The sequence below is a fragment of the Daphnia pulex genome, chromosome 2 (genome assembly GCF_021134715.1).
Source record: "Daphnia pulex isolate KAP4 chromosome 2, ASM2113471v1".
NCBI classification, from domain to species: Eukaryota; Metazoa; Arthropoda; class Branchiopoda; order Diplostraca; family Daphniidae; genus Daphnia; species Daphnia pulex.
The window spans coordinates 3,715,747-3,743,535 of record NC_060018.1 but is presented as its reverse complement, the minus strand read 5'-3'; the positions used below and the strand labels follow the sequence as shown (position 1 = coordinate 3,743,535).

The 27,789-nt window shown below is 41.9% G+C and overlaps 5 protein-coding genes and 1 long non-coding RNA gene across 8 annotated transcripts; 5 read left to right on the top strand and 1 right to left on the bottom strand.

The window, feature by feature from the left end:
• The first annotated feature begins 146 nt into the window (after positions 1-146).
• Positions 147-2,394, top strand: LOC124188482. Its single transcript, XM_046581125.1, has 4 exons — positions 147-895; positions 966-1,291; positions 1,372-1,453; positions 1,527-2,394. Exons 1-4 carry the CDS (start codon positions 670-672, stop codon positions 2,120-2,122), a joined length of 1,230 nt encoding a protein of 409 aa, XP_046437081.1. The 5' UTR covers positions 147-669; the 3' UTR covers positions 2,123-2,394.
• A 1,190-nt stretch (positions 2,395-3,584) lies between these two features.
• Positions 3,585-4,303, top strand: LOC124188491. The gene is made up of 2 exons (XR_006872370.1): positions 3,585-3,766; positions 3,840-4,303. It is a non-coding gene; the product is annotated as an uncharacterized LOC124188491 (long non-coding RNA).
• A 965-nt stretch (positions 4,304-5,268) lies between these two features.
• Positions 5,269-24,274, top strand: LOC124188487. Of its 3 annotated transcripts, XM_046581132.1 has the most exons (7): positions 5,269-5,485; positions 5,659-5,760; positions 6,001-6,182; positions 10,566-10,652; positions 22,605-23,274; positions 23,335-23,553; positions 23,682-24,274. In XM_046581132.1, exons 5-7 carry the CDS (start codon positions 23,025-23,027, stop codon positions 23,972-23,974), a joined length of 762 nt encoding a protein of 253 aa, XP_046437088.1. In that variant the 5' UTR covers positions 5,269-5,485; positions 5,659-5,760; positions 6,001-6,182; positions 10,566-10,652; positions 22,605-23,024; the 3' UTR covers positions 23,975-24,274. The 3 variants fall into 3 exon arrangements, with proteins under 3 accessions (XP_046437088.1, XP_046437087.1, XP_046437089.1); XM_046581131.1 differs by lacking the exons at positions 5,269-5,485; positions 5,659-5,760; positions 6,001-6,182; positions 10,566-10,652 and adding an exon at positions 22,400-22,499; XM_046581133.1 differs by lacking the exons at positions 5,269-5,485; positions 5,659-5,760; positions 6,001-6,182; positions 10,566-10,652 and having other exon boundaries at positions 22,695-23,268.
• Positions 11,156-16,098, top strand: LOC124188476. Its single transcript, XM_046581119.1, has 2 exons — positions 11,156-14,200; positions 14,273-16,098. Exons 1-2 carry the CDS (start codon positions 11,582-11,584, stop codon positions 14,348-14,350), a joined length of 2,697 nt encoding a protein of 898 aa, XP_046437075.1. The 5' UTR covers positions 11,156-11,581; the 3' UTR covers positions 14,351-16,098.
• LOC124188486 lies at positions 15,019-17,761 on the top strand. The gene is made up of 2 exons (XM_046581130.1): positions 15,019-15,060; positions 16,717-17,761. Exon 2 carries the CDS (start codon positions 16,747-16,749, stop codon positions 17,512-17,514), a length of 768 nt encoding a protein of 255 aa, XP_046437086.1. The 5' UTR covers positions 15,019-15,060; positions 16,717-16,746; the 3' UTR covers positions 17,515-17,761.
• A 46-nt stretch (positions 24,275-24,320) lies between the features above and the next one.
• Positions 24,321-27,402, bottom strand: LOC124188478 (fatty-acid amide hydrolase 2-like). Its single transcript, XM_046581121.1, has 11 exons — positions 27,086-27,402; positions 26,803-27,022; positions 26,487-26,704; positions 26,382-26,421; positions 25,643-25,714; positions 25,428-25,582; positions 25,223-25,366; positions 25,042-25,140; positions 24,805-24,972; positions 24,549-24,731; positions 24,321-24,475 (listed from the first exon to the last, which is right to left on the bottom strand). The coding sequence occupies exons 1-11, from the start codon at positions 27,305-27,307 to the stop codon at positions 24,374-24,376; spliced, it is 1,623 nt and encodes a 540-aa protein (XP_046437077.1). The 5' UTR covers positions 27,308-27,402; the 3' UTR covers positions 24,321-24,373.
• Between the last annotated feature and the right edge of the window lie 387 nt (positions 27,403-27,789).

The window sequence follows — 27,789 nt, the reverse complement described above, 5'->3', positions numbered from 1 at the left end:
CTTCTAGTACTACTTCAATCAACAGGTGGTGGCAATTAACCTTTATGCTGCTGGTGAGCGTCTTGCCTTTGTTAGTATTTCTAGATTAATAAAAGGGTCCGTATAAGGAATATTTAAAATAGCTAAAAATGTTTCTCCTTTTGGTGGCCTTGATATGTGTATTGTTGTATACTCTATAAGGACCTACCTCAACAGTCTACAACAGTAGGATAGGAACAGAACCATCTGCTATTAAGGAAATATCTAGTGCCCATCTAACGTCTTTGAATGTCACGCAACTTCCAGAGCGCTTCAATTACATTAACCGAATCAAAATACGGTCGAACTGGAACACGAATTGATTTCGTCAACATGCTCATAGGAGGGAACTCATTTCAACTGCATCTGCTTAAAGGTTCAACTGTGAGGTTCAAGGTTAAAACGGTATCTAATTAAAGGTTATTGAGCTTGGGCCAGCTAGAGTGGGCCGTGCCTGGTCGACATACTACTGACGTCTCTCCATATATACACAGTTCCCATAGGCCAGTCGAATGTTGTCGTGTGTAGTATATTTCCGTGGATATATAAGATAGGCTGACCCTCTCTTGGGTGCACCCCAGTCCCATTTCTCTGGCTGTTGATGACTGCTGCTGTTCTCAAGCTGCCGAGGAAACTGCTAACAACAAACAAATGAAACAAAGTACAATCGCCATGTTGACCATCGCTCTTTTAATAGCTGTCCTATTCGGCCTGGCATCGTCAAAGCCGTCGCCGGCCGCCAATTACCATCATGGCACCGATATCGTGACCGAAATTCTACAATCCATCGACAGAAGGGAGGAGATGTGGAAGATCACCAATTACCTGAACGCCTCCCGGGAAGAACTGGCAAAAGCGTTGCCCCTCGTCAGCCCTGGTAAATATTTGGTTTGCAAATATCAATTAACCCAATGTCTTATTCATTTGACTAAACCATTTTCGAGCAGATGGGACGAAAATCAACTACACATTTTTCGCTCCGACGTCGAATGCCTTTGTGACGCAAACTCCGCAAGACGCCATCGATCCGCTGGTTGACGCCGATTTTCGACTGAGGGTCCTCGTTCGTCATTTTGTTCGCCGGCACATCTCGACTGACGATTTGATTAAACTGGACAAGCTCGTCATGGCCGATTCCGCAGAGGCAGCCATCACCAGGAAGAGCACGGTCGAAGCCTGCGATCTGCCACCAGTTGCCAAACAGAACACCGCCACTTGTTTGGCTTACTTTCCGTCATGGACGTTTGACTCCAAATCGGGAAAGTGCAAACAGGTTAATTAACTAATGGAGATACCTATCCATTTATTATTTATTTATTTTATCGTTTAGTATTTATTTTTATTATCATTTAGTACGTCTACGGCGGCTGTCATAAAACAGAGAATCTATACGAAACGGAAGCCGACTGTTTATCCAAATGCGGACCGGCAGTCAGTAAGTGAATAATATTTTACGTCTCTATTTTTACCGAACGATAAAATTTCTTTCATTTAAAAATTTCCCGCAGATTCCGTCAAGACGTTTATCAATAAAGCCGAAATCCTAACTGAAGCCTGCGCTTGCAGTGAACTCGTCCACGATTTCTGTACCATCTTCGTTGTCGATCGCGTCTTCATGACTGGAGACGAAGTCATCGAGATCCTCGGCAAATATCCTCCCACTGGCCCGAAAGGCCCTTTGTATTCGCCATGCGATAAAACGCCGGCGGATGAGGCGGAGAATAAGACCAGCAGCAGCCACACTCGCAACATTCCGCTGCGCACCACTCCGCTCGATCCGATCAATCCGATTTTCGTCGATTACGTCAACGTTTCGCCCAGCCAAGCCGACGTCCAGGAGATTGCCCAATTCGCTGTAGAGGAACTGAGTCGAGGTGCCCACTCTATGGCGTCTCCACTCGTATTGGTCAGCGTCGTCAAAGCTGAAAAGCAAACCCTGGCCGGAATTAATTATCGACTCAAAATGGAGCTGAGGAGCGACGAAATTGGTGCCACTGTGTGCGACGTGGTGATTTTTGACCAACCCTGTTCGTCGACCTGTCGAGTTAGCTCCTTCAAATGCAATCCACCTCTGGGCGGTAGCAGCGCTTCTTCCACCAAATAAATCAGAAACGAAATCACGAATTACTTTGTCTTGATTTGGTGTCGCTAACATCGTCGACCAACATTCAATTGTTTGAATTTCCCCTTGGCTTATTATCATTCCCAAAAAGATTGTATACCCCCCTTCGTTTGTTTTTTAGCTAGTATTGGGTGCCACAGCGTATAGCTTTACAAAGGGCTACTATATATATGGCCTTATACGGAGTACTATTTAAAGAAAAAATATACTCTCATAGTAATTTAAATGAATACAAAAGCCCGTTGGGCTTCTTATTGACTCGACTTCCTTTTTTGACGAGATGCCAGCAGTTAAAAGGTTCAAGGAGACATGAAAACGGGCATCTAGATTAAGGTTAACGGCACAACTTCGAATGTGTTGAGGTAGGTCTTGGGCTATGTTTTTACATACTCGAGGAACAGGCTTACACTTTTTACTCATCAGGATAGGCGAAAGGTCAATACCCTTATACCCTTCGGAAGGGACGCGAACCCTGAAGGTCTTGTGCTTTGTTGTGTTTCAAATGTTGACCTACTTGGCTGTGTTTGTGTCGAGGTACAAACCTACCCCTCCAAATCAAGACAAAGTTATTGAACAGATGTCATTGGGTTCTTCCCACATTTATCTGGGACGATCAGCTTTCTATTTTCGAACAGATATATTTCCAGGCAGATAGATAGCAATAGTGCGTACACAGCGACGTTCTCAGCTGTTTGCTCAGACGTTTTAGCTATCTGCAACGGGGGAGTCGCCCTTTATGACAATTTCGACAATTTTCAAAGTAGTGATCAGTTCTCACATCGTGTCAGTAACACTCCAAACTTGGAAGCATCATGGCGCATTTACTGACAACGTCGTTCCTCTTGCTCGTGGTTCTCTTTTCGTTTATTCGTCGCTTATTCCAACTGAAAACGATCATCGACGGAGCTGCCTCTGAAACATTCATCCGACGTTTATTGGGTTTCGTGGACGATTATTCTAACGTCATATTAGATAGCCCCGACGACATATAGTAGTTATACAGTCAACTAAATGCCATCACTGCGAGCGTTGGCAATAGACCTGCATCCGTATTGTGTTGTTAATATCCGGATGAAAAAAGAGTAAAAACAAAATTCGTTGAAATCCTTTTCTGTTCCAGCTTACGAGGATGCACGCAGCTTTGTCCTTCGCTTTCGTTCCCATTGACATTGGAAACAGAAAAAGTTAAACAGCTCAAGGCTTTCACGCCAATGGCCAACCCACGAGATTGACTGTCTATTGACCTTATGCTGGCTCCGTGCCGGAGCCAAGATTTGAAAGAAACAGCAGCAGGCCTGATCCGTTCGCTGGATTAATTAAAACCTGAAATAAAGTTTAGTTTATCTCACCTACGTTTTTTGGGGGGGATTTGGAAAACGAGATAGGGCCTACAGGTAAGAAATCGTCTTTCTATTATTTACAGGTAAGAAGGTTCAAGGGTAAACTGAATTTGTTTCAAGGTGAATACCCGGTTGTCCACTGATGGCCAACTGGGATCGATGCTGAGGTCCGTGCCAGTGGGCTACCAGATCTTCAGCCTCGCACATCTTTTAAAAAAACGGCTTCCGCTCAATCGAAAAAGCTTCCAGCTACTTCTGTAATAAAAAGACTCGTCGTGACCTTATCGTAAGTATATCTGTCTGGACAGCAGACATCCTTGGCATCGGATGTTAATTTCTTTTCTTCTTCTTCGCGGCAGATTGAAACGCGGAAAATGGCACAAACTGTGGTCCTCTTCCTGGTGCTCGTGTCGGTATTGAACGCGGCTACTTCGGCTTCGCTCAATAAACGTCAGACGGGCTTGGTAGGAGGATATTCATCCGCCAACGTACACGACATCGATGTTAATGAGATGGCCGATTTCTCAAGAAGAGCCATTTCGTCAAAAAGCAACTCCGGACCTTCGACTCTGATCCGAATCGTAAAAGCTGAAAAGCAAGTTGTGGCCGGGATGAATTATAAATTGACTCTCGAGATGGAAAATGCCAACGACGGAGTCATTCTCTGCGACGTCATTGTTTTCGACCAGCCGTGGACGAACACGCGTCGACTACGCGAGTCCAGTTGCATGGCGGTTTGTACGGGCAAACAAATTTTTTGAATTGAATATTATTAGTGTGTAGCTAGTAATGAGTGCCGTAATAAACCAATCTTTAATAACAATTTCTGTCAAGTTGTTTCATGCGTGAATTATTCACGATCAAATAATTAGCTAACACAAGTTTGATAATTGCCTTATTCTATATCAAATTGCCAGTCCTTTTTCTATATATAATTGGGTTCGAAGGAGGAACGTGTTGTTATTTGCTGAGTTCATTGCACAGCTAGGTATGAAGTGATCTCATCTCGTTTGAGTATCGCAGTTGTTATGAACAGTAAAAATAACTGACGGAATGGAAGAAAAGTGGACACCGACGAGCACGATTCGTTTCACACTGCCACATAGCTTACCTTCTCTTAGTCACGTTCGAACCATTATTGTTGCTTTATTCGTTTTTGGAATTGAGTTTCAACATATTTTTGCAAAGGACATCAGCCTCGGGTAACGCAATTTCAGTGGTTTTTATTTCCGGTGTTGTATAACCTTTAGAAAATTTGGTTACCCTGCCTGCAGTGCCTTCAGCTAGAAGACGAAATAATGAAACATTAATTATATGCGTTAAATGAATTGCTGGTCGATTCAAATTTTCTACTTCTATTTCACATAGCGCATAAAAAACCCACCGTGTTCGCAAATATGAAAACTGCGAACACGGTGGTTTTTTTTTAAAATTGAGACTTGAGAGCGAAGGCCTCGCTTACTATTTCTAACCAATGCGGATGTACCAGCAATTTCCGCATCGAACTTATTCATTCGGCTTTCCAAGGGAGGTAACTGTGGCCTGTGGCGGCTTCGTGTAAATTTTTACATTTATCTTGACTGTGTTAACGGCTAGTGAAACTGAGATGAACTTATAAGATACTATACTAAAATAATCACGATCTATTCAGCCGATGTCGAACGTGGTGAGAAAATCGCTTTTATCGTTTTCAAAGCGATTTAGATTTAAGGGGGAAGGGGTCGATCAAACTATTTCCATCGATAATCGATATCTTATTAAAATATGGCTAATGTAGAAAATTAGTGTCGTCTGCTTTCTTTTTCCTTACCAGTCGTCCAGTCTAAAAAAAGAGACGAAAGTTAAAGATTACAAAGAAAACGGAATGATCACTTTTGGGAAACGTGGCTGGCTGACTGCACGAAAAATAGCACAACAAAAACATTTTTCAGTGTGGTTGTCGTGTCAACTCTGGTCGCCTCTCTATGGAATAGCCTAAAACACAATCCGCCATGCAGTTTAACAGGTAAATAACACGATAACACTAAGAATACAATTAGTGAAATATAATGATTGTGAGAGCTTAAACAGAAGAGAAACTGTTACAAATCTGACTGTGAGTTCCTTAGCATTTATCATGTAAGCCCTTGTCTATGTATGGCAGTTTGTTTGCACTAAGTAACCTTTTCCTTTGTGCAGGTATTAGCTAGGTCACAGCCAGCCATCATAACCACAAGATATGCCAGTTTTGCTTGTGCTTGTATTCACTGTCATCAGCAATAATCTTAGCATCATTCTTGGGTAATGATTTTCGTAACTTTTACTCCTGTGACCTGCTAGATATTGTAATGCACAACACAAGCACAAGCACATGCACAAGCACAACTTGCATAAATATAGTGTATTACATGGAAACCTCAAACTCTCCCTGTTTATTTAAAAATTTGGGTTTACCCATAATCTTATTTCTAACTTTTCTTTACTTATTTGTTGTTTGTGTAAATATTTTTCGTAACCCTTTTTTAATTTTTATTAATCTAGATAAACATCATTCCATTTGATTGGAGAAATTCTTCTTTCTTTAAATCCCCTCTTTCCTCGTGTACACCCATGTGAATGTGGGTGTATTCACGAGGACCCCCTTTTTCTCATCCCGTCTGGTGTACTGCTTTTCTGCGGATGGAGCACTTGTGGATACCTGGCCGTATTTCCCAGGCTTAAAGGTAGGAAAAATATATCTCCTCCATTCTTCCTTTTTTATTATTTGGTGTCGTTGGTTATCAGTCGTTACGTAGTACGGGGTACGATTATTCTTGTGCTAGGCCGTTGACTGGAGCTGTTTTCTCTTGAAGTTTTAATGTTGTTTACTCAGTAAGGGTTCATTACATAACACATTATTGAACGACTGCAGATCAGGCTTGTTTTTGTACCTCTCAACTTTGTCTGTGGGTAAACAATCAAATTCCCAAAATTTGAACTTTAAACACTTCAAGCGAAGGGCAACTAGAAAATGTTCTGAACTATAAGGACCTGCCGCCCCACCGACACCGTTCAAATTTGTTACAACACGACCAATTTCTAAAAAAAATCTTGAAAAAAATAGCATGAAGTCAGGGCCGTTAATGTAGTTAGGAAGGTAAAGAAAAGTAGAATGTATTGCCATAATTTTTTTTTTGCAATTGTCTTAGATCTCCTTTGACTAGATTGAAGCGGTTCTATCGTGTTGCTTTGCATAGCCATATACATTCAAAGGGGTAGCCTGTTAATCTATATTCGTATCTATAACGTGAAATAGAATGTACGCACGCAATGCATGATCGATCAATGGCAAATAATTGTTTTTGAAAAGCCTATCAATTTTGTCAAGGCCTGCAAGGACTCCTCGAGGCCCACTTTACCTTGGACTCGGCGCTTTTGTGGTTTTTACCAAGGTTGTCGCTGCATTATGAAAGGCAGTTCCTATAAAAAGACGGCAACAATCAAAATTTTATTAGCATTCTCAATTGACTCTTTGCATTGGCAACTCGTTTCGTTAAAATGACTTCGACGCAACAAATCCAAACCCAAAAAATAGCACGTACATTGGCGACGTCACTTCTTCTGTTGGTTGCTCTCTACTCGCTCATCCGTCGAATATTCCAATTGAAACTCGTCATTGATGGCGCTGCTTCAGCCACATTCGTCAATAACAACATTGATGGCAAATTGACGTATTTAATCGGCCAACTGATGACGCCAACGTCGTAGGCACGGTAACGGCCAATTGTCAAAGGCCTTTACAAAATCAAGTCATATTCTCTATCAAAGAAATATGAGATTCACTTGCCAAGTCAGCAGGACTTTCGCTCTCTTCTGATGGCGCCTCCCGTGGAATATTTTCAAAAACATTTCTTGGAAATCGCATCTGTTCCAAATATCTTTTTCCATCGTTCTGGCATTTGGCGGGAGGACCTTTTTAAAAGTCAACAGAACTTGTTAATGCAACGACGAGACAAAGAAACCAATTTACATATGAAAACTAAATTCGGCTTTTACTCGCTTTTACTTTTGAATCGTTAGATTAGCGCTTGCTTGTTCCCTACATTTTATTAGAATGTCAAGACAACCCAAGATCGAAAATAGAACTACAATATTTATCCACGAGATTGTAAAACTACGCATGAATGTAACGCTATAACGGGCTGAAAGAGACAGGTTAGGTCACTTTTGGATGGCAAAAAACCGTTTGACAATCGAAAATTCCTTTTACCTGTTTAAACTCGTTTTTTTTCTAGATGTTTTCTTTCTCTTTCCTTCCTAGATAGAAAGGCTCGAAATCTGACTAGAAATTTGGTGAAATCGAATCAAAGTTAACACATGATACAGTTTTATTTTCACTTTCACATTTCTATCAGATTGACTTTCCTTTTCTCGCTGACGGGTACAAACGCTCGGAACCTGAATAGAAACTTAGTGAAATCGAAAAAAACGACGATAAGTTGGTTTCGCCGTTTTGTTAAGATTCGTCAGATGTGAATTCTTGGAGTCAGTAATAGTTCTCCACTTCGTCATAGCCGCACAGCCTCTTCTAACACACACAAAATGGTTGCCCAATATTTGCCTACAAAGGGCCTTTTGCTACTGGTAGTCTTAGTGTTGATTTTCGCCGGAGCTACTTCGAATTCGCTCAACCAACGACACGTTCGTGTTAAACGCGACAAACGCCCAATTGGCTTACCCATCAGCACGCCGATCAAAACGGATGACGCTTTTCTTGGTACGGGAGGGCCGATTTCCAGCGGATTCCTTCCGTCAAGTTTGGACGAATCTTCGCTAACTCGATTGCAGGTTCCCGGCTTTTCACGTCCGAATCTGGGCGCATTTTCGTCCGTCGAAGAAGACGATTCACTCACTAAGCTTCACGTTCCTGGGGTTTCACGCCCGAGTGCAGGTGCAGCATTTTCATCGATTGATCAAGAAGATTCGTTTACGAAACTGCAAGTCCCTGGTGTTTCACGTCCCAATTCCGGTGGGTTCCCACCCATTACTACTTTCGATGAATCTTCTCTCACTCAACTGCAGGTTCCTGGTTTTTCAAATCAGAATGTCGGTGGGTTTTCTTTCAATGTGGACGAGTCACTCGCCAAACGCCAAGTTTCTAGCACATCCCGCCCGATAAGTGTGGGATTTTACCGGATCGATGTAGATGACGTCGAAGTCAAAGAAATTGCTCTTTTTGCCACCAAAGCGCTATCAAAAAGCCAAAATTCAATTCTAAAATTAAACAAGATCATTCTAGCGGAAGCCGAAGATGTTGCAGGTAAAAATTTCAAATTGGTTCTTAGACTTGAGAATCTGGACGAGGAAGAAGTTAATAGCTTCTCGAAGAGCTTTATCAATTGCGAAGTTGTCGTTTTCGACCAAAGCTGGACATCCACAAGAATACTCAGAGAAAGTGACTGCTCTGACACTAAATCAATTCCTATCGCTAGCGATTCAACCTCCGAAGTTGAGTCCGCATTGGATGGGACAAACCCGTTCACAAGTGGATTGTTCCCACCGAACAATGTTGCTGCTGATGCTTCACCAGCTAAACGCCAAATTCCGACGACTCAGCGTCCGATTGGAGGAGGGTTTTCCCCGATTGATGTTGACAACGACGTCAAAGAGATTGCCATCTTCGCCGGTACCGCCATTGCGTCCAAGAGGAACTCTGGACCCGCTCGGGTTACTAAAATAGCCAAGGCCGAATCGCAAATCGTTGCTGGTACCAACTACAAGCTCACTCTGGAACTCAATCAGCCACTGGCCACTGAAAAATTTCTAATTTGCGATGCTTTGGTCTTCGACCAGAGCTGGACAAAGACAAGGATTCTAAGTGAACACAGATGCAAAGTCAATAACAACCCAACAAGCGATAAACCAATTGTTGTTGGGGAAAATTCGCCCAAGAATTCATCATCTGCACGTGGATCATTGCCAAGCAAAGAAAATGATTCGCTCCCCAAACGCGAAGTACCTGTCGTCGCAATCGACAATATTAACAAATTCTCTTCGATTGATGTAGACGATCCTGATGTCAAAGCTGTAGCAGAGTTTGCGATGAAGGTGGCCAACACGGCAGCGGCGTCAAGCGGTCATTCTGCACCTGTCAAATTAGTAAAAATTCTCAAAGCCGAGTGGCAAGTTGTAGACGCGGTCGGCAGAAACTTTAAACTCACGCTAGAGCTGGACGATGGAGCTGAGGAAAGTCTCCTATGTGTAGTTTCAGTTTTCGAGCAGGCGACATGGAAAAGTAACTCTTCGTGGACAAACTCGCGCACACTAACAGAGTCCACTTGTTTTGCAACTCGAAGAAATTCGTAATGCATTTACAAGCCTCGCAGTTTTTAAAAACCCATTACATCTCCTGTGTTACCCTTCGTTATGTTATTCAATTTTGTTATTGTGTATCACCTAGTATACACCTTACTCATTTAAATCATGTTTCGAATAGTATGCGCTTTCCCTGGTTACGAAATACGTCAATTTGATATTGATAATAAATCAATTTATGTTTCATTGATGATTGATATGAGATTCCTAGAAATGCACGATGAAGAAAATACAAATTTACCTAATACGAATTTTGTTTATGGCACTTTTGGCAAGTGGAAGTGGTTCGCTTCCTTTTTCGGAAGGTTTGGGTATACCTTTTGTAATAAAATGATCATATTTTGACAAGAAGGAGAGGGGGAATTATAACGTTGAAAATTTGGGGCGGTTTAAGCGTTTCATGGGGTTGGGTATACCTTTTTTTTTTTGTTATGATCTTCCTTTTTTTCTCAGGGGAAGGGAAGGGTTCACTTCCCTGATAGTTCATTTCCCAACTCTCCCCCTATTTATTACATCACAATTACATTTTTCAAAAAATAAATCAGTGGGACAGTGGCAATAGTTCAATAGTATTTTTTAGTCGGGTGTGCAGGCGGTGCAGGACTGCAGGTGCATTTCTCTACGTCGTGTAAACTTTTCCTTCGAGAGCTTTTAATTTTTTAAATTACATGTGTAACTTCTGTTTTAAAAAGTGTACATGGTGCTGTACTTTACAATCATTGCTCATTCACCGTTTTCTTTTAATACACTAGTGCGCTAAGTGTGATGGACGGAGACGGAGTACTGGAGTAGGTGATTTTCGTTGGATTCTGGACGGGCTGATATCTATTTCCATTTCGGTAAGTCACGCTTAATTTAATTATTCAACAGTTTCCACCTCCCATTCCCCAAGATTATCCGTCGCGCACTTTGTCAAAAGTTCAGAATCAGACATTTTTGTAAAATTACCAATTCCGATGGGAAAATCCCCAGATGCAGGAAGCCCGGACCAAGGGGTCCGCAACTCAAATTTACTACAATAAAAAAGGTAAAAAAGCAAAAAAAAGTGAAAAAAGGAAAAAAAAGGAAATTTACTTTACGTGCTAAAAGTCTAAAAGAAGGGCGCGCGAGCGCGAACGAACCCCCCCTCCTCCCCCTCCCCTCTCTACCCTTTTATTTTCGCTTGAAGGAAAGCCTATCTCAAAAGTAAAAAAGGAAAAATAAAGCAAGGAAAAAGTAAAAAAAAAAAAAAGTAAATTTGAGTTGCGGACCCCTTGGCCCGGACTTAAGTTATACCAGATTAGCAGAAACAATACTACGACGAGTTAAGTCACATTTTTCATGTTGTATCATATTATACCAGATTAGCTATCAACTGTTGTATTAGCAATTAGTATCGTAGGGATTGCGCGACTGTCCACAATCGTTATTGAGGAATTTCACTGCATGCACATTTCGAATACGTTCGTGATTGCTTACAAAATAGCTTCAACTTTCTTCATAGGAGCGACAACGTTTTCTTGTTATTTGTGCTTTTTTTTTGTTTCCTTGCCTTGACGCTCCTATATAAAGATAACACCAATTTGTTTTCTTTCCCTTCTCGATTGACTTTCTCGAATTTTCTCTCTTGACATTCTGGACAAACAAGAAAATTCGACTAGAAATTTAGTGAAATCGAACAGTGAGGATACTAATATAATGTAATTCAGTGATTCAGTTGTCATTCGTTGCACGTGAAGTTTTCGCGTCGGTTGTTCGTTTCGTGGTGCTGGACACAACAGATCCAAAAATGGGACACACATTTTTTGTAACGGTTCTTTTCTTATCGGTTGTCCTGGCGTTGATCGCCGACGCCTCTGCTTCCCCTGACAAACGTCCATTTCTCACCTGGATTCGTCCTAAACGTGAAAAGCTTCAGACCAATTTGCCAATCAAAACTGAAGAAGGATTGGAAAATTCAGCTCCAATCGGTGGTGGGTTTTCGTCGATTGATGTTAACGATCCTGCGGTTAAGGAGATTGCCACTTTCGCCACTTCTACCATAGCATCCAAGAAAAGTAAATCTGGTCCCACTAAACTTATCAAAATAGTCAAGGCGGAGTCGGAAAATGTTGCTGGCATCAACTACAAATTGACTCTGGAACTCAACCAACCTCTCGCTATCGATAGTTCGATTATTTGTGATGTTATTGTCTTCGACCAGACCTGGACGTCCACGCGAATTTTAAGCGAGTCGCATTGCTTCCCCAATAAAAACCCATCAGTCCCTCAGGACGACGACCTGGGACTGAGTGGTTCAGCCCCAATCAACAATAGTGCAACCTTAAGTAAACGACACATTCCAAGCGTATCTCGTCCTATCGGAGGAGGCTTTTATCCAACTGAGGTCGAAAATCCGGAAGTGAAGGAAATGGCAATCTTTGCTAGTAAGGTCCTTGAATCCAAGAGGAATTCGGGACCCACTAAAGTTACCAAAATTGTTACAGCAGAGTCTCAGGCCGTTGCCGGTACCAACTACAAATTGACTCTGGAAATCAGCCAGCCCATCGCCGTTGTCGAGACCGAAAGATTCTTACTCTGCAAGGTGGTTGTTTTTAACCAGCCGTGGACCAAAACGAGGATCCTGGCCGAGTGGAATTGTACGCAGAATAAAAATCCGTCTGCCGTTATCGATAAAGCTATTCGTGGTTCGACAGCAGGTACCAAGGGCTTCTTGTCGTTTAAAGATTCTTTGCATGTACTGGCGATTCCAAGCGCTGCAAAACCGATTGACGGAGGGCTTCCCCTCACAAATGAAGAAGACATATCACCGCCCAACAAACGCCACATTCCTAGTGGTGGATTTTCAAAAGGAAATGTGGAAGAAGAAGAAGATTCATTCAAAAAAATTCCCGAGCGTATGATTGGCGGTGGATTCACTAGGGTAAAGGCGGAAGACACTTCGCTCAACCGAACTCATCTTCCCGGCGGACTGAATCCCTTTGACGAAGAGTTTAGTCTGATCGACGTGAGCGAAACTTCCCCCAATAAAAGCGAAATTCTTCTCGTTCCAAGTCACGTCGAAGACGGATACTCTCCGGTTGATGTCGACAATTCTTACGTCAAAGAAATCGCTGCCTATGCCACAACCGCCATTTCGTCTAGTAGAAATTCGATAACTCTTTCGTTGCAAAGAATTCTCAGTGCCGAAGCGAGGGTTTTTGGTGGTACAAACTACAAACTTACGCTTGAGCTAGACCATTTCATTGCCGGAGCCAAAGCAGAAAATCTCCTATGCAAAATTATTGTTTTTGATCAGAAAGAGGACTACCGCAAGATGACAGATTCCCTTTGTTTGCCCATTAGAAATGCAACAGTCAGGACGATTGACGAGGTTATTCTTGAATCCTCTTTACCACCCTTGAGCGGATTTTCTCCCGCCGATGTTCAAGCCGACGACGTCAGAGAAATGGCTTATTTCGCAACTCACGTGATATCAAACACCCGCAATCCTGTCGCATTGGCCGAAATAGTGAAAGCTGAGTCACAAGCTCATGCCGCCGGTAGAAACTACAAACTGACTCTCAAACTAGACAGTATGGTCAAAGAAACTACGGCAGGAATTCCAACTTTTCAATCCGGCGATCTCTTGTGCGAAATAATTGTTTTTTTCCAGACTTGGTCGAATACGAGAATATTAAGCGAATCAAACTGTTTGCCAATCAAAACTATCAGAGTAGCTGGTCCACGTTATGTTCCTCGCTACACACCTATCCTTCGCGGTGTAAACAGCAGCGATGGATTCGCTTCCCTCGATGTGGAAGACGTTAAAGTCAAAGAAATTGCGGCCTTTGCTAGTAACTCCATCTCGGCGAATTCCGGACCTGTAACGCTACTCAGAATTCTCAAGGCGGAAGCCCAAACAGTGGCTGGTAAAAACTACAAACTGATTATCGAACTCATTGGAACCGAAAGGGACATACAAATTTGCGATGTTGTAGTCTTTGATCAGGAGAGAAGTCAAACGCGCATATTAATTGATTCAAAATGTAATACGGATAAAACAACATCCAGCAAGATTCCTGAAGTGATTACTGAAGCCCCTGTCGTCAGCACCACCGTCCCTCCACCTGAAGTTGAACTAAAAAATAACACCGATGCCATTCCCAATAAACGTCAGGTCCCTGTTAGTTCAGTAGGTCTGAACTCAAACGGATTTTCTCCAGTCGATGTTAACAACCCCGAAGTCAAAGAAATGGCAAATTTTGCCACCAGCAGTATTTCTGCAAGCGACAATCCTTTCATCCTGAAATTAATCAAAGTCGTGGATGCCGAGGCCAAATTTCTTTTCGGGAAAAATTTCAAATTGATTTTGAGAGTGAAGAACATGGTAAAAGGGGCTGACGGAGACCGCGAAATGCTATGCGAAGTAATTATTACTTAATATTTTATAGGCATATACATGATATTAATTTTTCTTAAATTATTATTTATTATTAAGGTTGTGGTTTTCGACCAATCTTGGACAAGCACAAGGAAGGTTACGGAATCTACTTGTTTTGGGACACGAAAAAACTAAGTAATCATTCCGTGGATAAGCGAAGCCAAGACATTCCAGACATCAAGTTGATTGCGCTATTATTTCTTTATGCGTTCTATGTTTCTGCCCCATTTTGACGATGTTTCATGCTAATAGTGTTATATTCATTCTGTTAACCCAGTTATTCGTTCAAAGAGTAAATATTTTACCTTCTCCAATTGTATCAGGATACAATAATACAGGCAAAGTTGATATTGATCAAGTGTATACGGAAATTATTTTAAAGCGATTGAACTAATTGAATAATCATACCAAACAATTTTAAAGAAAGTTATACCGGTAGTCTTCTTATTAATTTTGCTGATTCATTTCCTTTACTAACTGTTTGGTGTGATTCAGTTATTTGATTCGAATCACGCGTGAAATAGCAAATGATGTGGTCAGCATATCGTATTGCAAAATTTTGAATGAAATTCAAAACGAACGTGCGCAAACGTGCGATGAAGTTTAATAATTGAACCGGAAAATTGCGTCATACTGCGTTGTGTTTTCTTTTGACTCATCAAATTTCCTCATGAGGAAAAAGTAGAATAGCATGCTTGATGAATTTTGATGTAGACAAATAAATACGTCAACTGCTTGTGTGCTCCGGTTTTTTCAGCTCGTCTCGCCCTATAAAAGCCAATCATGTCCATCCCTTTATAAGCATTCTCCAGTCACAGTCTCTTCGTGACAGTGGCAGTCGGTAAATTCACGCAGCCTCTTTCTAACGCTAAACAATGGCCGCTCATCTTCACCTGTCAACAAGGACTCTTTTTCTGCTAGTCGTAGTAGCGTTGACTATTGACAGCACAACTTCAGCTTCGCTCAACAAACCCAACGCAACAGAGCCAGTCGCCGATAACTCCTCTTCCATCAGCGCCTCCGAAGCGCAGCATTTTGCCAATTTCGCTGCACATCAAATCTCCTCTTCCAACAACTCTACTTTACCCACGAAGCCTGGTGAGAACGGCACATTGATCAAGATTGTCCAATCCGAGTCTAAAGTACATGGAGAAAACGGAACCGCCATGAATTTTAAAATGACGCTGAAACTCGACGGAGAAGACAACGAAGACGACCTCCTTTGCGAGGTGATTGTAATGAGCAGATCTGATCTGGTGACTAAGGACGAACTAACGTTGACTGATTACACTTGTCTCCCGATCAACAACGGATCTGCCGAAGCGATGGCCGAAGTCGCTCCATTACCGCTCTTTATCCCGTTCTTTCCCATTTCTGTCAATGACACAAAAGTACAGGAAATCGCCGACTTTGCCAGTAAGGCTGTCGCTTACACAAGGAACTCGTTCAACAACCTCACCCGAATAGAAAATGCCGAGACCCAAGTGTACGCGACCGGCATCAACTACAAACTGAAACTGAAGCTGAAAGGAGCCGATGGAGAGGAAATGCTCTGCGAAGTGATTGTCTCGGACCCAACTAAAAAGGACGCTGTCGTGACCCGCGAACTTTCACAGTACAATTGCCTCTTGAATAGCACGTCGTCAGCCGAGTTCGAAGAAGACATTCCTGACGAATCAGTCTTGTCTACGTGGTTCTTTGAATGAATATTTTTTGCTGTGTTTATTCGTTTGACTAGCTAGATGTGTTGTATTTATAGCCGCATCACATTTTTTCCATTAACCGGATGTGGTTAGCTTTCTATCCTTATACCTTACTGTAATTACTGACCTCACTTCAAGATGGATCAGTCGTTTAAGAAATACAGCGTTTTTTCTCGATTATGTTGCTCCATCCTGTTTTATCAAAGATCAGAAATTAAAGTTTGAGTTACGAACACAAGGGTACATTTTCCCCTGCAGTTTGACGTTCGTCAATACCAATTAATTATTTGTTAAAATCGAACATGGCGTATTAACGTATGACGTTTATTTTACTATGCCAGTTGCGTCACATTTGGTTTTTTAGCGCGTGTCGTAACAGTTAATCGGAGGTTTGCTGTATTCAAGGTGAATTTCATAGTCAGTTAGACTCGGTTAGACTATACAACTTATATTCTCCTCTTATAGATAAAGCGCTACAAGGCAGACAACACAAATAAAACGTATTATGTAGTACGGCGCATTAGTTACTAAGCGGATATTACGTTTTTTGACACGTCAGCGTAAAAAAAAAATGCTCACAATATTTACAAATATCAGGTACTTGATTTGAATGATTGATTGGTGAATTTTTTCACACTTAACAATTAGAGAGCTACCGGTACTTTGCTACAGATCCACCAGGGGGCAGTGTGCGGGGTGCGTTCGCAAACCGGCACGCGTCATGCACTAGCACTTAATTCATGTCCATCCCTTTAAAGCATTCTCCAGTCTCTTTGTGACAGCAGTAGCAGTCGGTAAATTCACGCAGCCTCTTTCTAACGCTAAACAATGGCCGCTCATCTTCACCTGTCAACAAGGACTCTTTTTCTGCTAGTCGTAGTAGCGTTGACTATTGACAGCACGACTTCAGCTTCGCTCAACAAACCCGACGCAAAAACAGAGCCAGTCACCGGTAACTCCGCTTCCATCAGTGTAAGGGCTTCTAAATCACAGCTTCTTGTCGACTTCTTTGGACATCAAATCTCCTCTTCCAACAACTCTACTTTACCCACGAAGCCTGTTAACAGCACATTGATCAAAACTGTCGTAGGTCAGTCAAAAGTACCCGGCGGAAACGGAACCACTACACTTTATAAAATGACGATAAAACTCGACGGAGAAAACGAGGAAGACGACCTCCTTTGCGACCTGATTGTAATGAGCAGGTCTGATGTGGTGACTCAGGACACTGATTACACTTGTCTCCCGATCAACAACGGATCTACCGAAGCGATGCCCGAAGTCGCTCCAGTACCGCTCTTTAACCCATTCTTTCCCATTTCCGTCGATGACACAAAAGTACAGGAAATCGCCGACTTTGCCAGTAAGGCCGTAGCTGACAAATGGAACTTATTCAACATCTTCACCCGAATAGAAAATGCCGAGACCCAAGTGTGCGCAACAGACATAAACTACAAACTGAAACTGAAGCTGAAAGGAGAAGCCGATAAAGACGATATTCTCTGTGAAGTGATTGTCTCGGACCCAACTCAAAAAGACGCTGTCGTAACTCGCGAACTTTCACAGCACAGTTGCGTCTTGAACAATCTTGAATAGCACGTCGTCGGCCGAAGAATACATTCCTGGCGAATTTGTGTCTACGTGGTTCTTCGAATGAAGATTTTTTGCTGTGTTTATTCCTTTGACTAGTTAGATGTGTTGTATTTATAGCCGCATTACTTGTTTTCCTATTAACAGGATGTGGTTAGCAGTTAGCATTCTTTCCTTTATATACCTTACTGTAATTACTGACCTCACTTCAAGATGGATCAATCTTAAGAAATACACGTTTTTTTCTCGATTATGTTGCCTCATCCTGTTTTATCAACCATTATAAATTTACGTTTGAGCTTCTAACACAAGGGGGTACATTTTCCTCTGCTGTTTGACGTTTGTCATTACAAATTTATTATTTGTTAGAATCGAACATGGCATATAAACTCGTGACGTTTGTTTGTTAGCGCGTGTCGTAACAATTAATTGGAGGTTTGCTGTATTCAAGGTGAATTTCATAGTCAGTTATACTATGCAACTTAAATTCTCCTCTTAGTTGTAGATTAAGCGCTGCAAGGCCGACAACACAAATAAAACGCATTATGTCCTGTGTACGGCGCATTAGTTACTAAGCGGATATTACGTTTTTCGACACGTCAGCGTAACCAAAAAAATCAAATGCGCATCACAATATTTACAAATCAGGTACTTTAAAGCTGGAACGGAAGCTAGTATATAATGCGTGACGTCTCACGCATCTAGCCTTGGCGTGTTGCCAACTCCGTTTCCCCACGATATTAATTTTTTTTACCACATCTGGTCTTAACCAGATTTAACTTTCTTCTTTCTTGCTAACTAGTGGAAAAACCCAGACCCGTGCAATCTGTCATGCGCATTTATTAATAAAAGGAGAGTTTGTGTAAATGAAATGAAAGCCCGTGTTTCGATTACCATATCCCGCTGGTATTTTCCTAAACCAGTTGATACCATCATCTTTAATTCACAATCTCATTTGCTGATTCATGTGCCTTTGTGAGCAATATTCTTTATTAATTCAAGCCTCAAAATTGTGTTTTCCCAAAAAAGTTGGCTAACAAAACACAGGTGATGCGCTTCGTGATGTTGAGGCTGATTCTGATTGGTCCACGATATAATAACAAAGAGCAACGTCATCACAACAGCAAATCTCTGCAGGCAATTTGAAATGCGGTTTCTGTTGTTGGCACAACGTTGACTTCTCCAAGGACTTTAGGTTTTTGCCCCGGCTTTTGTTCTGCTTTCGCTTTAGTGTCTAGCTTTAGCCCTGAAAGGCATTGCACGCCCTATAAAACACCTGTCCTGTTTACCTTTGTTGGCATTCACTAGTCGCAGTCTCCTCGCATCGGTTGGTTTATTAATCGTTGTCTCGCCAATACTAAACACAAACCATGGCGCATTTCCTGACTACAACGATCTTGTTGGTCGTCGCGATGCTGACCGCCGACGCCGCTAGACTCACCAAACGTCAAATCGGTTTCGTTGGCGGTTTCTCACCTGCCAAGGTGGACGATGCGGAGGTCGTCAAGATGGCAGACTTCGCTACTACCGCCGTATCAGCCAATATGAACTCCGGACCGGTAAAGCTGCTCAAAATCGTGAAAGCGGAAACACAGGCAGTTTCCGGCACCAACTACAAACTAAATCTCGAGCTGGCCGGTGCCAATTCCGAAGTCATCCCTTGTGAGGTCGTTGTTTTCCATCAGCCCAAAACCAACACCCAGAAGATGTTGCGGTCATCCTGTACTCCCAAGAGGAAAACTACCAGACAGGTTGGTGGTCTCCCCGGTGGATTTTCTCCATTGGATGTGGACGACGTTGAAGTCAAAGAAATGGCTGCATTCGCCACTACCGCCATCTCGGCAAACACCAACTCGGGACCCGTCACACTTGTCAAAGTCGTCAAGGCTCAGTCACAAGTCGTCGCCGGACAAAACTACAAACTTACGCTGGAACTGAATGGAGCTGAAGGCGCCATCCTTTGCGAGGTGACCGTTTTCGACCAGTCCTGGACCAACACCAGAAAATTAAGCGAAAGTAAATGTTTTCCGGCTAAAAATGCTTTAGTCAAAGTCGCCGAAGCTGTACATGCTGACACTCAAGTCAAGACAAGAAAGTAAACTGCTGCTGCTGCGCAGTACAAATTTGCCTTGCATCTCTGTTGTATGTTACCTGTAATTGTGGTGGTCTTTAGTTGATTTAAAGTTTAAATTCACACAAACACAAAAACTTTTAATGACTTAATTCGCTTTATTTTTGTAATACACTTATCCTGATATTGGTAAAAGCGATTAACATTACTCTATTTGATAGATGTAGCTTTTAAAAATAGACTATATGTAGGTATACTGAGTCATATAGACGCAGGACTTGCAGCATCATGAAAAAGATGGTGGCTTCATAAAACACATGTCGTTCTCGTCGTATTTAGCCATTCACTAGACGCGGACTCTTTGCATCGGTTGTTGTTTAATCGTCGTCCCAGCGTAGCTTGTACCACACGTAAAATATGGCTCATTTCCTGGTTTCATCGGTTCTTTTTTTGTTTGCTGCCGGAGTGTTGGCCGTTGGTAGTTCGCCGGCTAAAGTTGACGACTTGAAGGTACTGAAGATGGCTGATTTTGCCACTTCTGTCATGTCAGCAGCCAGTAGCTCAGGTCCCCTCGTTCTCGTCAAGATTGTTAAGGCTGAGACGACTGACCTTGTCACTGGAACAAACTACCAACTGGACCTTGAAGTTGACTACGCCAATGCTGGTCCCAAATCAGTGCCGCTCCCTTGCGAAGTGATTGTTTTCCATCAGCCCGAAACAGACAGCCAGAAGATGGTCCGATTGTCGTGTATTCCATTGAGGAAAATCAGACAAGTCGCCGACGAAGACGACGACGTTTCCGGCGGATACAAAACGATCGACGTGAACGACGCCACAGTTAAAGAGATGGCCGAATTTGCTACCTCCGCCATCCCAGAAAAAATTAATTCGGGACCCGTGACACTGATCAAAATTATCAAGGCTAAATCACAATTCGTGGCCGGAATCAATTTCAAACTGACACTGGAGCTGGATGGAGTTCAAGGCGCTATCCAATGCGATGTGATCGTTTTTTACCAGCGGTGGTCCAAAACTCGTAAACTCACACAATCTAAATGTATTCCCGCAACTGACAATGCACTGGTCCAAATTGCCTAACCATTTTTGTGTTTCTTTTTAATTTTTATGATATTCTGTAATTTTTCACAAACGACAATATCGTTCGAATAAAACCAGGGCTAAAATAATTAACGTCCAAAACAATATGAAAACACCACTTTTGCTTAAAATTTAACCAGTCATACTGGATCAATATATCCTTGTTCAGTTACGAAAGTGCTGAGTCGAATTCTTCTACACAACCACCCGATCTTTCTTTCCGCATTGTGACTCACGATGCTGATAGCGTGCACCCAAATTACCAAGTCGTGATTACTCTAAAGCCACCATGTTTTTATCTTTATCTAGTTATTTTTTTAAATTTAAATCAAATTGGATAAAGTCACGATGCCCTCACCGTGTGAAAGTCGTCCGTCATGCTGACTCATTTTTTCCCCTCTTAGGTTGACGCTCCGTTTTTGTTTCTGCTTGGAGCTTCGTGTTATGTCTTCATGTTAAACACTTTGAGACAAAATAACAAAGGTGAGTTGATAATTACTCAAGTGCGACGATGCGCTTCCTCACGATTCCAGCACCTCCATTATGGTCGTGTACCCAACATCTGATAAGCGAACGAAAATCGATTAATGTCTTTCAGCTGAAGGCCATTTCTTGGACAAAAAAGAGCCGCCCATTAATTGCTTCTTTGAAGACAAATTCGCTACAAACTGGCTGTGTCGCAATATTCCATGGACTACACAGTCGTTGTTGTTGATATACATTACTGCTGGTCTGCCGACACTGTTGTAAAGAAAATTAAATCAATAACATCGTGGTCCCGCACTATGTTGTATCAAGTGACAAGCCGACATGGGCAAGATTGGGTGGCTCCTTTTTACCAACCCAGAGGTTCTCATGGTTCACTTTCTTTTTCTTTTTTTAAACGGCATTGAACGCGTATTGCTGGAGATTCATTTTTTAAAATGTAATCACCACAGAAATCTCGCTTTAGATTTTCCGACGACCGAGTCTTTACCGTAAACAAATGTGGTATGACATGTATATAGTGCGGGTGCTTGAATTCACATAGATAAACAATTGCGATCGTTCGATATTCCCGCTGTTTGCATTTCCCAACTGCATAAAAATATCGTAACTAACAGGAAGAACGATTATGTTAATTTTAGCATTCGAACGAGAAAACCCGACCAGAAAACCGAAATCCAAACATGAACCGAGAAAGTTTACCTTTCGCCGCAAAGCAGTGAGAGTCCTTTAAAAGGTTTCTTTTTCGCCTTGTGATATCACCTTGGACAGCACTTAAATATGTGCAACTAGGTAAATATCATTTCCTACGGCGCTGAAAGCGTCTGAATGTTATGATGGCTTAGAAGTAATACGTGTTTCCCCCATATAGAAGCAACGAAAGGAGAAAAAAAACTCGGCTTGTTTGGACGGTCTCAAACGTGAATGAAACCTGGGTGAGCCGGTTGGGCACTAATAGAAATCGAATCTTTTTGAACGAATAGTTTCCTTTTCTAAAAAGGAATTTGACTAAAAAAGATTTCGCTTTCGTGTTCATTTTTAATTTAACGTCAATAACAGGACAGGGACAACCACTTTAGCGGTAATGTCCTAACTATAACATTGCGGTGACGATGTCTGATAACATATTTTCGAGAGAAATTCAATATATGTTGACTCACAGGTGTTGTCTCAAATGACTAGGTGCTGCGCATTGCGTGCATTCGTTTGTTAGTTTAAGGAATTAACAGCTGTCAGTTATGGCAAAACCTGTTCTAAATAGGTTGCTGAGTAATTTATTTCACTCTGCTGACAGAAGGAACGCCAGCAGTACCATTACTCATTTTGTAGAGTACCGGTATGTCACCAGTCCCCGGCCCGCACATAAAACACCCTCACCTATGCAACGCCTTGTTTGTTTTTGGTTTTCTCTTACAATTTTTTTTTTCTCCTTTTTTACCAGGCGGGTCAAGCGCCCACATCTGTACATACGCTCAATGCACGTGTAGGTTCCACCATATTCTTCCAATTTGACTCACACCATCTGTGCACATATAAAAAGGCTTGTCAACCGGGAGCAATATTCCCAGTTGAACGCGACGATTTAACCAGGACGTGTGCTGAAATCGACGTTCAATTTTCTATTCGTTTTACCTTTTTTCCACTTCGAGCTGGCCTCTATTCTATTTCGCTTCTTATCAAGAGCTTCATCTATCGGTTATCGACTCAACTGAGTACAGGGTCTGCTTTGTAAACACCAGTGCCCATATTGCGAAAGCGAGGCCAGCTGACAGACGGAAACTGACGCACCGGGAAGTGACTGCTGCAAAACAGGCAACAACTGAGCAGACAAAAAACAGACGGGACTAGCAGTCGACTCAAAATGTTGGTTGGCACAATAACAAGCTCCGTGTCATACTGTTGCACCAGTCGGACCGAACGATTCAACGCCGTTTTCCTCTTGGTCTTGGTCCTTGGATTGCTTCACCCATTTGCCATGGACGCTCAGCAAACACCACCCAATGTCATCAGCGAAATTCGAGATGCTCTGGCCGGCCACAAAGAGCTGAGTCGAGTCGTCAGTTACCTGAATCTGGGAGAAAAAGAATTCTTGCAGAATTTGTCTGGCACAGGTTTGTCCATTATTGAGACTTTCATTTTTGATTTATTATCTCTAACAATAATTATTGCAGGAACACAATTCACCTTTTTTGCTCCGACAAACTGGGCCTTCGTACGAGTTATGCCCATGGACATTGCCGATCCTTTCTACGTCGACTCCAAGTTGCGTCAAGACGTTTTCCTTCATCATTTCGTCCAGCGTTCGTTGACAAAAGATGATCTGCTTAATAATTCCGAAATCGTGATGGCCGATCAAAAACCCAGCACTTTGACGAACAGTGGTTCGAAAGGTAAATAGAGACTATCAACAGCCTTATCGTGGCCTTGATGAAATGATAACAATAATGATTTTCCCATTTGTTTCATGTTCGCAATTGAATCGGACTTTGTAACGTCACCACTCCTTCAATCGACGTAGCCGACGGTGCTATTCAAATCAACAAAGCCAACATCAATCTAGAGCCCGTTTTCCTCGGCTCTAACATGGGTGTCATCTACATTGTTGACAGGATTTTCGCCACAAATCAGCAGATTGAAGAAGCCATAAGGCGGCATCCAGCCGTCGAGACTCCATGGGGTCCCATCGACCCATCACAACACCAGGGCAATGTCAACAATCAAGACGTGGAAAGTCAAACGGTTGTGGTTGATCTTGTCGAAGAATTTCTAAGAGAGCAAGCTGCCGCTGCAGTGGCCGGACAGCAGCCTTAGTATTATATAACGCTTTTACATTGGTGCGGGTCCGTCTTTTCTATTAATATTTTTAGGATCACATAGATCCCCCCCCCCTTTTTTTTCTTAAATTGTACAACGAATACGCACCGTGATGTCCTTTATCGATTCCTATTGGTCTCCATCTAATCCTACATTTAGACGACGGATGCAAATAATTTGGTTTAAATTGGGCCGACAGATTTTTATATTCATTATTATATTATAAGGCTAATACTTGCGCAATTAGCTATTTTTCAATATGTAATCCACAATACAATCAGTGTGCCTATAAGGAAATTGAGAAGATCCGTTCAATTCGTCAAAAATCGATTTTGGGTCGAAAATTAGGAATGGTTTATTGCAAATAATTCAAGACAAATTTAGATGTTTCGCGAACTAACAGGAGATTGGCGAAGGAGATACCCATCCACCAAACGCCCTTTCCAGCTCAGCTGCAACGGCCAGAGTCAGGTGATCGTTGCGCAAATTACCAATCACCTATTTAAAACACACCAAAAATGCCAGGTATTAATTCCTTAGTAGCTTATTAGAAAAAAACAATTGACTGTACTTGGACTCCTAATGGAACGCCCCATGATCCAAGACCAAGTGGCACCTGAGTGATGGGAAAGCCGAGAATGTTGAAAATCGCCACATAGGCAAAGTCGAAAGGCCTTGTTAACGATTGATTGTGATAAAAGGAAGCAGTAGGATGGGGTGGAACTAGTAGAACGCCATCATCTCCCAAAAGTTCCTGCCCAAAGTGGATGGAGCGGAATTTTTCTTAACACCTTCTATGGAAATTATCACTGATTGTTATTGATTACCTGTAGCTCTTTTTGTAACTCATCGCACATTTCAATCATCTTCACAGACAAAGGATGCGTTGAAGGAGGACACAGTTTCTCCAGTAATCCCATAGCAAGTGCAAATAATGTGTGCTCACATTGGCCAACACAATACTTGAGAAACTCGGCAATCAGAGAAATTTGTCCCTTTTGAATTAAAACCTTTAGTCTTTTTTTTATCCTCGAGGAAAGTCATACAGTATTTTGGTAAGATACCTTTCCCATAGCCAATTCTGCAACGAATGGTGGATTACCAGCAGCGGTCATTTTGACGGACCACATTTCCATCGCATGGTACAATTTTGGGAATTTCATCTAACGACAACCAATGACAATTGGTGAAATTTTAAGCGCATTTAATTATTGTCTTTGCTCCCAAAGTTGATTTCATCCTCACCTTTTGAACAGGGACATTGTAAGTTTTCTCGATATGTCGCACTACTTTTCTCTGAGCCTCTTTTAAATCCGGATGTACGCGGCTCAAAATCGGATTTTTACCAAAATGTTCCACGTAGAAATAGCGTATTTTGGACAAGGAAACCTAAAATGTGAAATGGGAATTGGAAATTTGAAATCGAGTGTAATGCCAACTGTAGTGTTACCTTCTCATTCAGTTTCAATTTCTTTGTATTGTCAGCCGCTAGGATGCGGTACATTGGAAGCAAATCTGAACAGAATCGACTCATCGGACCGGTTACCAAGTAAGTCTGAAGAACTTTTCCCGCCACTGGTTGTTGTTCGTGATTACTTACAATTCCTATAAATGTTGAGCGTATAATGTATTGACCTAATTGACAGAACAAAAAGATTGCTCTACCTGAAGTTGGTTTGTGGCCGAAGATTCCGTTGAAAAATGCTGGTAAACGGATCGATCCACCAATATCGGAACCTTTTTGGAAAATATGCTCACTTTTGAACTATCGACATTATAAGATAATCACTTAAAATAAAGTCATCACATTGAAGACGATCCATCTTATCGATATTACCCGATATTACATTGCGTTGTATAATATGTAAAAAATTTAGTAAGCTGGAGGTAGGGGAAGGTTGGGTATACCTTTTAAAAAAAGGTTCTTTCGTAAACCCTTCCCTGATCTTAGTTTTCTGACCCTTCCTCTTTTACATCACAAAAATTCGCACCCAAAATGAAGCTTACTAGCTTGGTGGCAGTAGTGTTTTGTCATTAGTCGAGTCAGGTGTGCTGGTGTATTTCTCTGTGGCGTGTTTAAAATTTGGTTTGTAAGCGTTTTCGTTATGTGATTTTTTGTGTAACTTCTCTTAAAAGTGCTTACAGTGCTCTAGTTCACTCAGTCACACTCGGTGATTGCTTTGATACTGTGATGGACGTGGAAGGTAAATTTCTGTGAATTCTGGACGGGCTCAACCAATTTCCATTTCGGTAAGTCGCGCTTAATGTAATTTTTCTTTGGGTCCGTGCCATTCATGGGTCCTGCTCTAGCTATTCTACCGTCTCACATCCCTTAAACCATAAGTCCCCAAAGTTCCGTCGCATTTTGTAAAGGGATCAAAATTAGAGATCATTTTAAAATTACCGATTCCGAAGGGAGAACCAGCAGATGCAAGAAGACCGGCCTTTTTATAAACAGATTTAAACATATTAAATTAATTCTTCTATTCGTATTTTTCACGTCGTTTACCTCTCCGCCAGATGAGCCTCCCACTGTTCTGTTGGTATCGTAGGGATTGCGTGATCGACCATAAACGTTATTGAGAGATTCCCACCACATGCAAAGTTCGGGTACGTTCGTGATTGCCAACATGATAGCTCCAGCGTTCTTCATGAGAGCGACAACATCCGAATCAAACTGGCCAATCAAGTCTTTTCGTTTCACTAGGCCGGAAGTATAATGCAATCCTAAACAATCCGCACGTGCGTACCGAGCGCAATGCATCAAAGAGAAGAAACTCGGTTCAATTAGTTTACTTACAATGTCGTTCACGATTAGAGTTTACCGGCTACAGAAAAGCAATCTTTAATGGTGAAAGGGACTCCAAAGAATGGAGTCTCCAATTCTAAGGTTTCTTCATCCTTTTCTCCGGATTGAATTAATTTGTCCGCCTTTTGAGCCTCCTCCAATGCCAGCTGAAACCGATTATCAACAACGCAGTTGATGATTGGGTTCACGGCTTTGATTCTATTGATAAAAACGCTGACGACTTCTTCACTGGTTATCTAATAAGGCGAACTTTCATCTTTAAAAAATTGAAATGAATTTTTTATTGGAAAAAGTTTCACCTTCTGTGTCCTGATTTTCTTGGCTAAGCTCGTTGCACTCTCTAACAAGATCGGGTCTTCTATGGCAGGTAGTTGGGTTTTCTCTTTGTTTCGGTAAATGAACCAATATATTGCATCGGAAATTATTTGGACGATTCCGAAAAACACGGTGAGAAGAAGCCTAACAAGCCAAGTTTTATTTTGAACGCTTTCTTCCTGGCACCAAACTTGCAAGTTCGCCATTGAAATGTTTGGCTAGCTATTAGAGTTCTCGAGGCAACTTATTTGCAGCTTCTTTCTTTAAACTGCGGTACACGGGTGGCATGAAATGAGGATCCATGCTCCGTCTTTATGCTGGCGTGCGTGTTTATCTATGGGGTTATCGCAACCTGATACCAGCGGATGGAAAATAAAAGAGATAACAAGTTCTGCTCTGTCCAAATATTATTTCAGTTTTTGAACAACAAGCCAGAGTAATAGACTCTGAACAAGCACTGGCAAAATAACAAACAATTAAAAACTGCTTGCGCACTCTGCATTTCGTCTCGTAATGTATCAATCAACTTTGCCACAAAGCGCGATAAATGGCTGTTCAACCTTATTATCGCGGTTTCGTTATGTTAAAGGCCAACACGTTATTTCTTTTGGTACACATGTTAAGAAGTCAATCTCATATTGTGGTCACGTCATTTCTACTGCATGTCTAAATAATGTGTTGGCAGCAA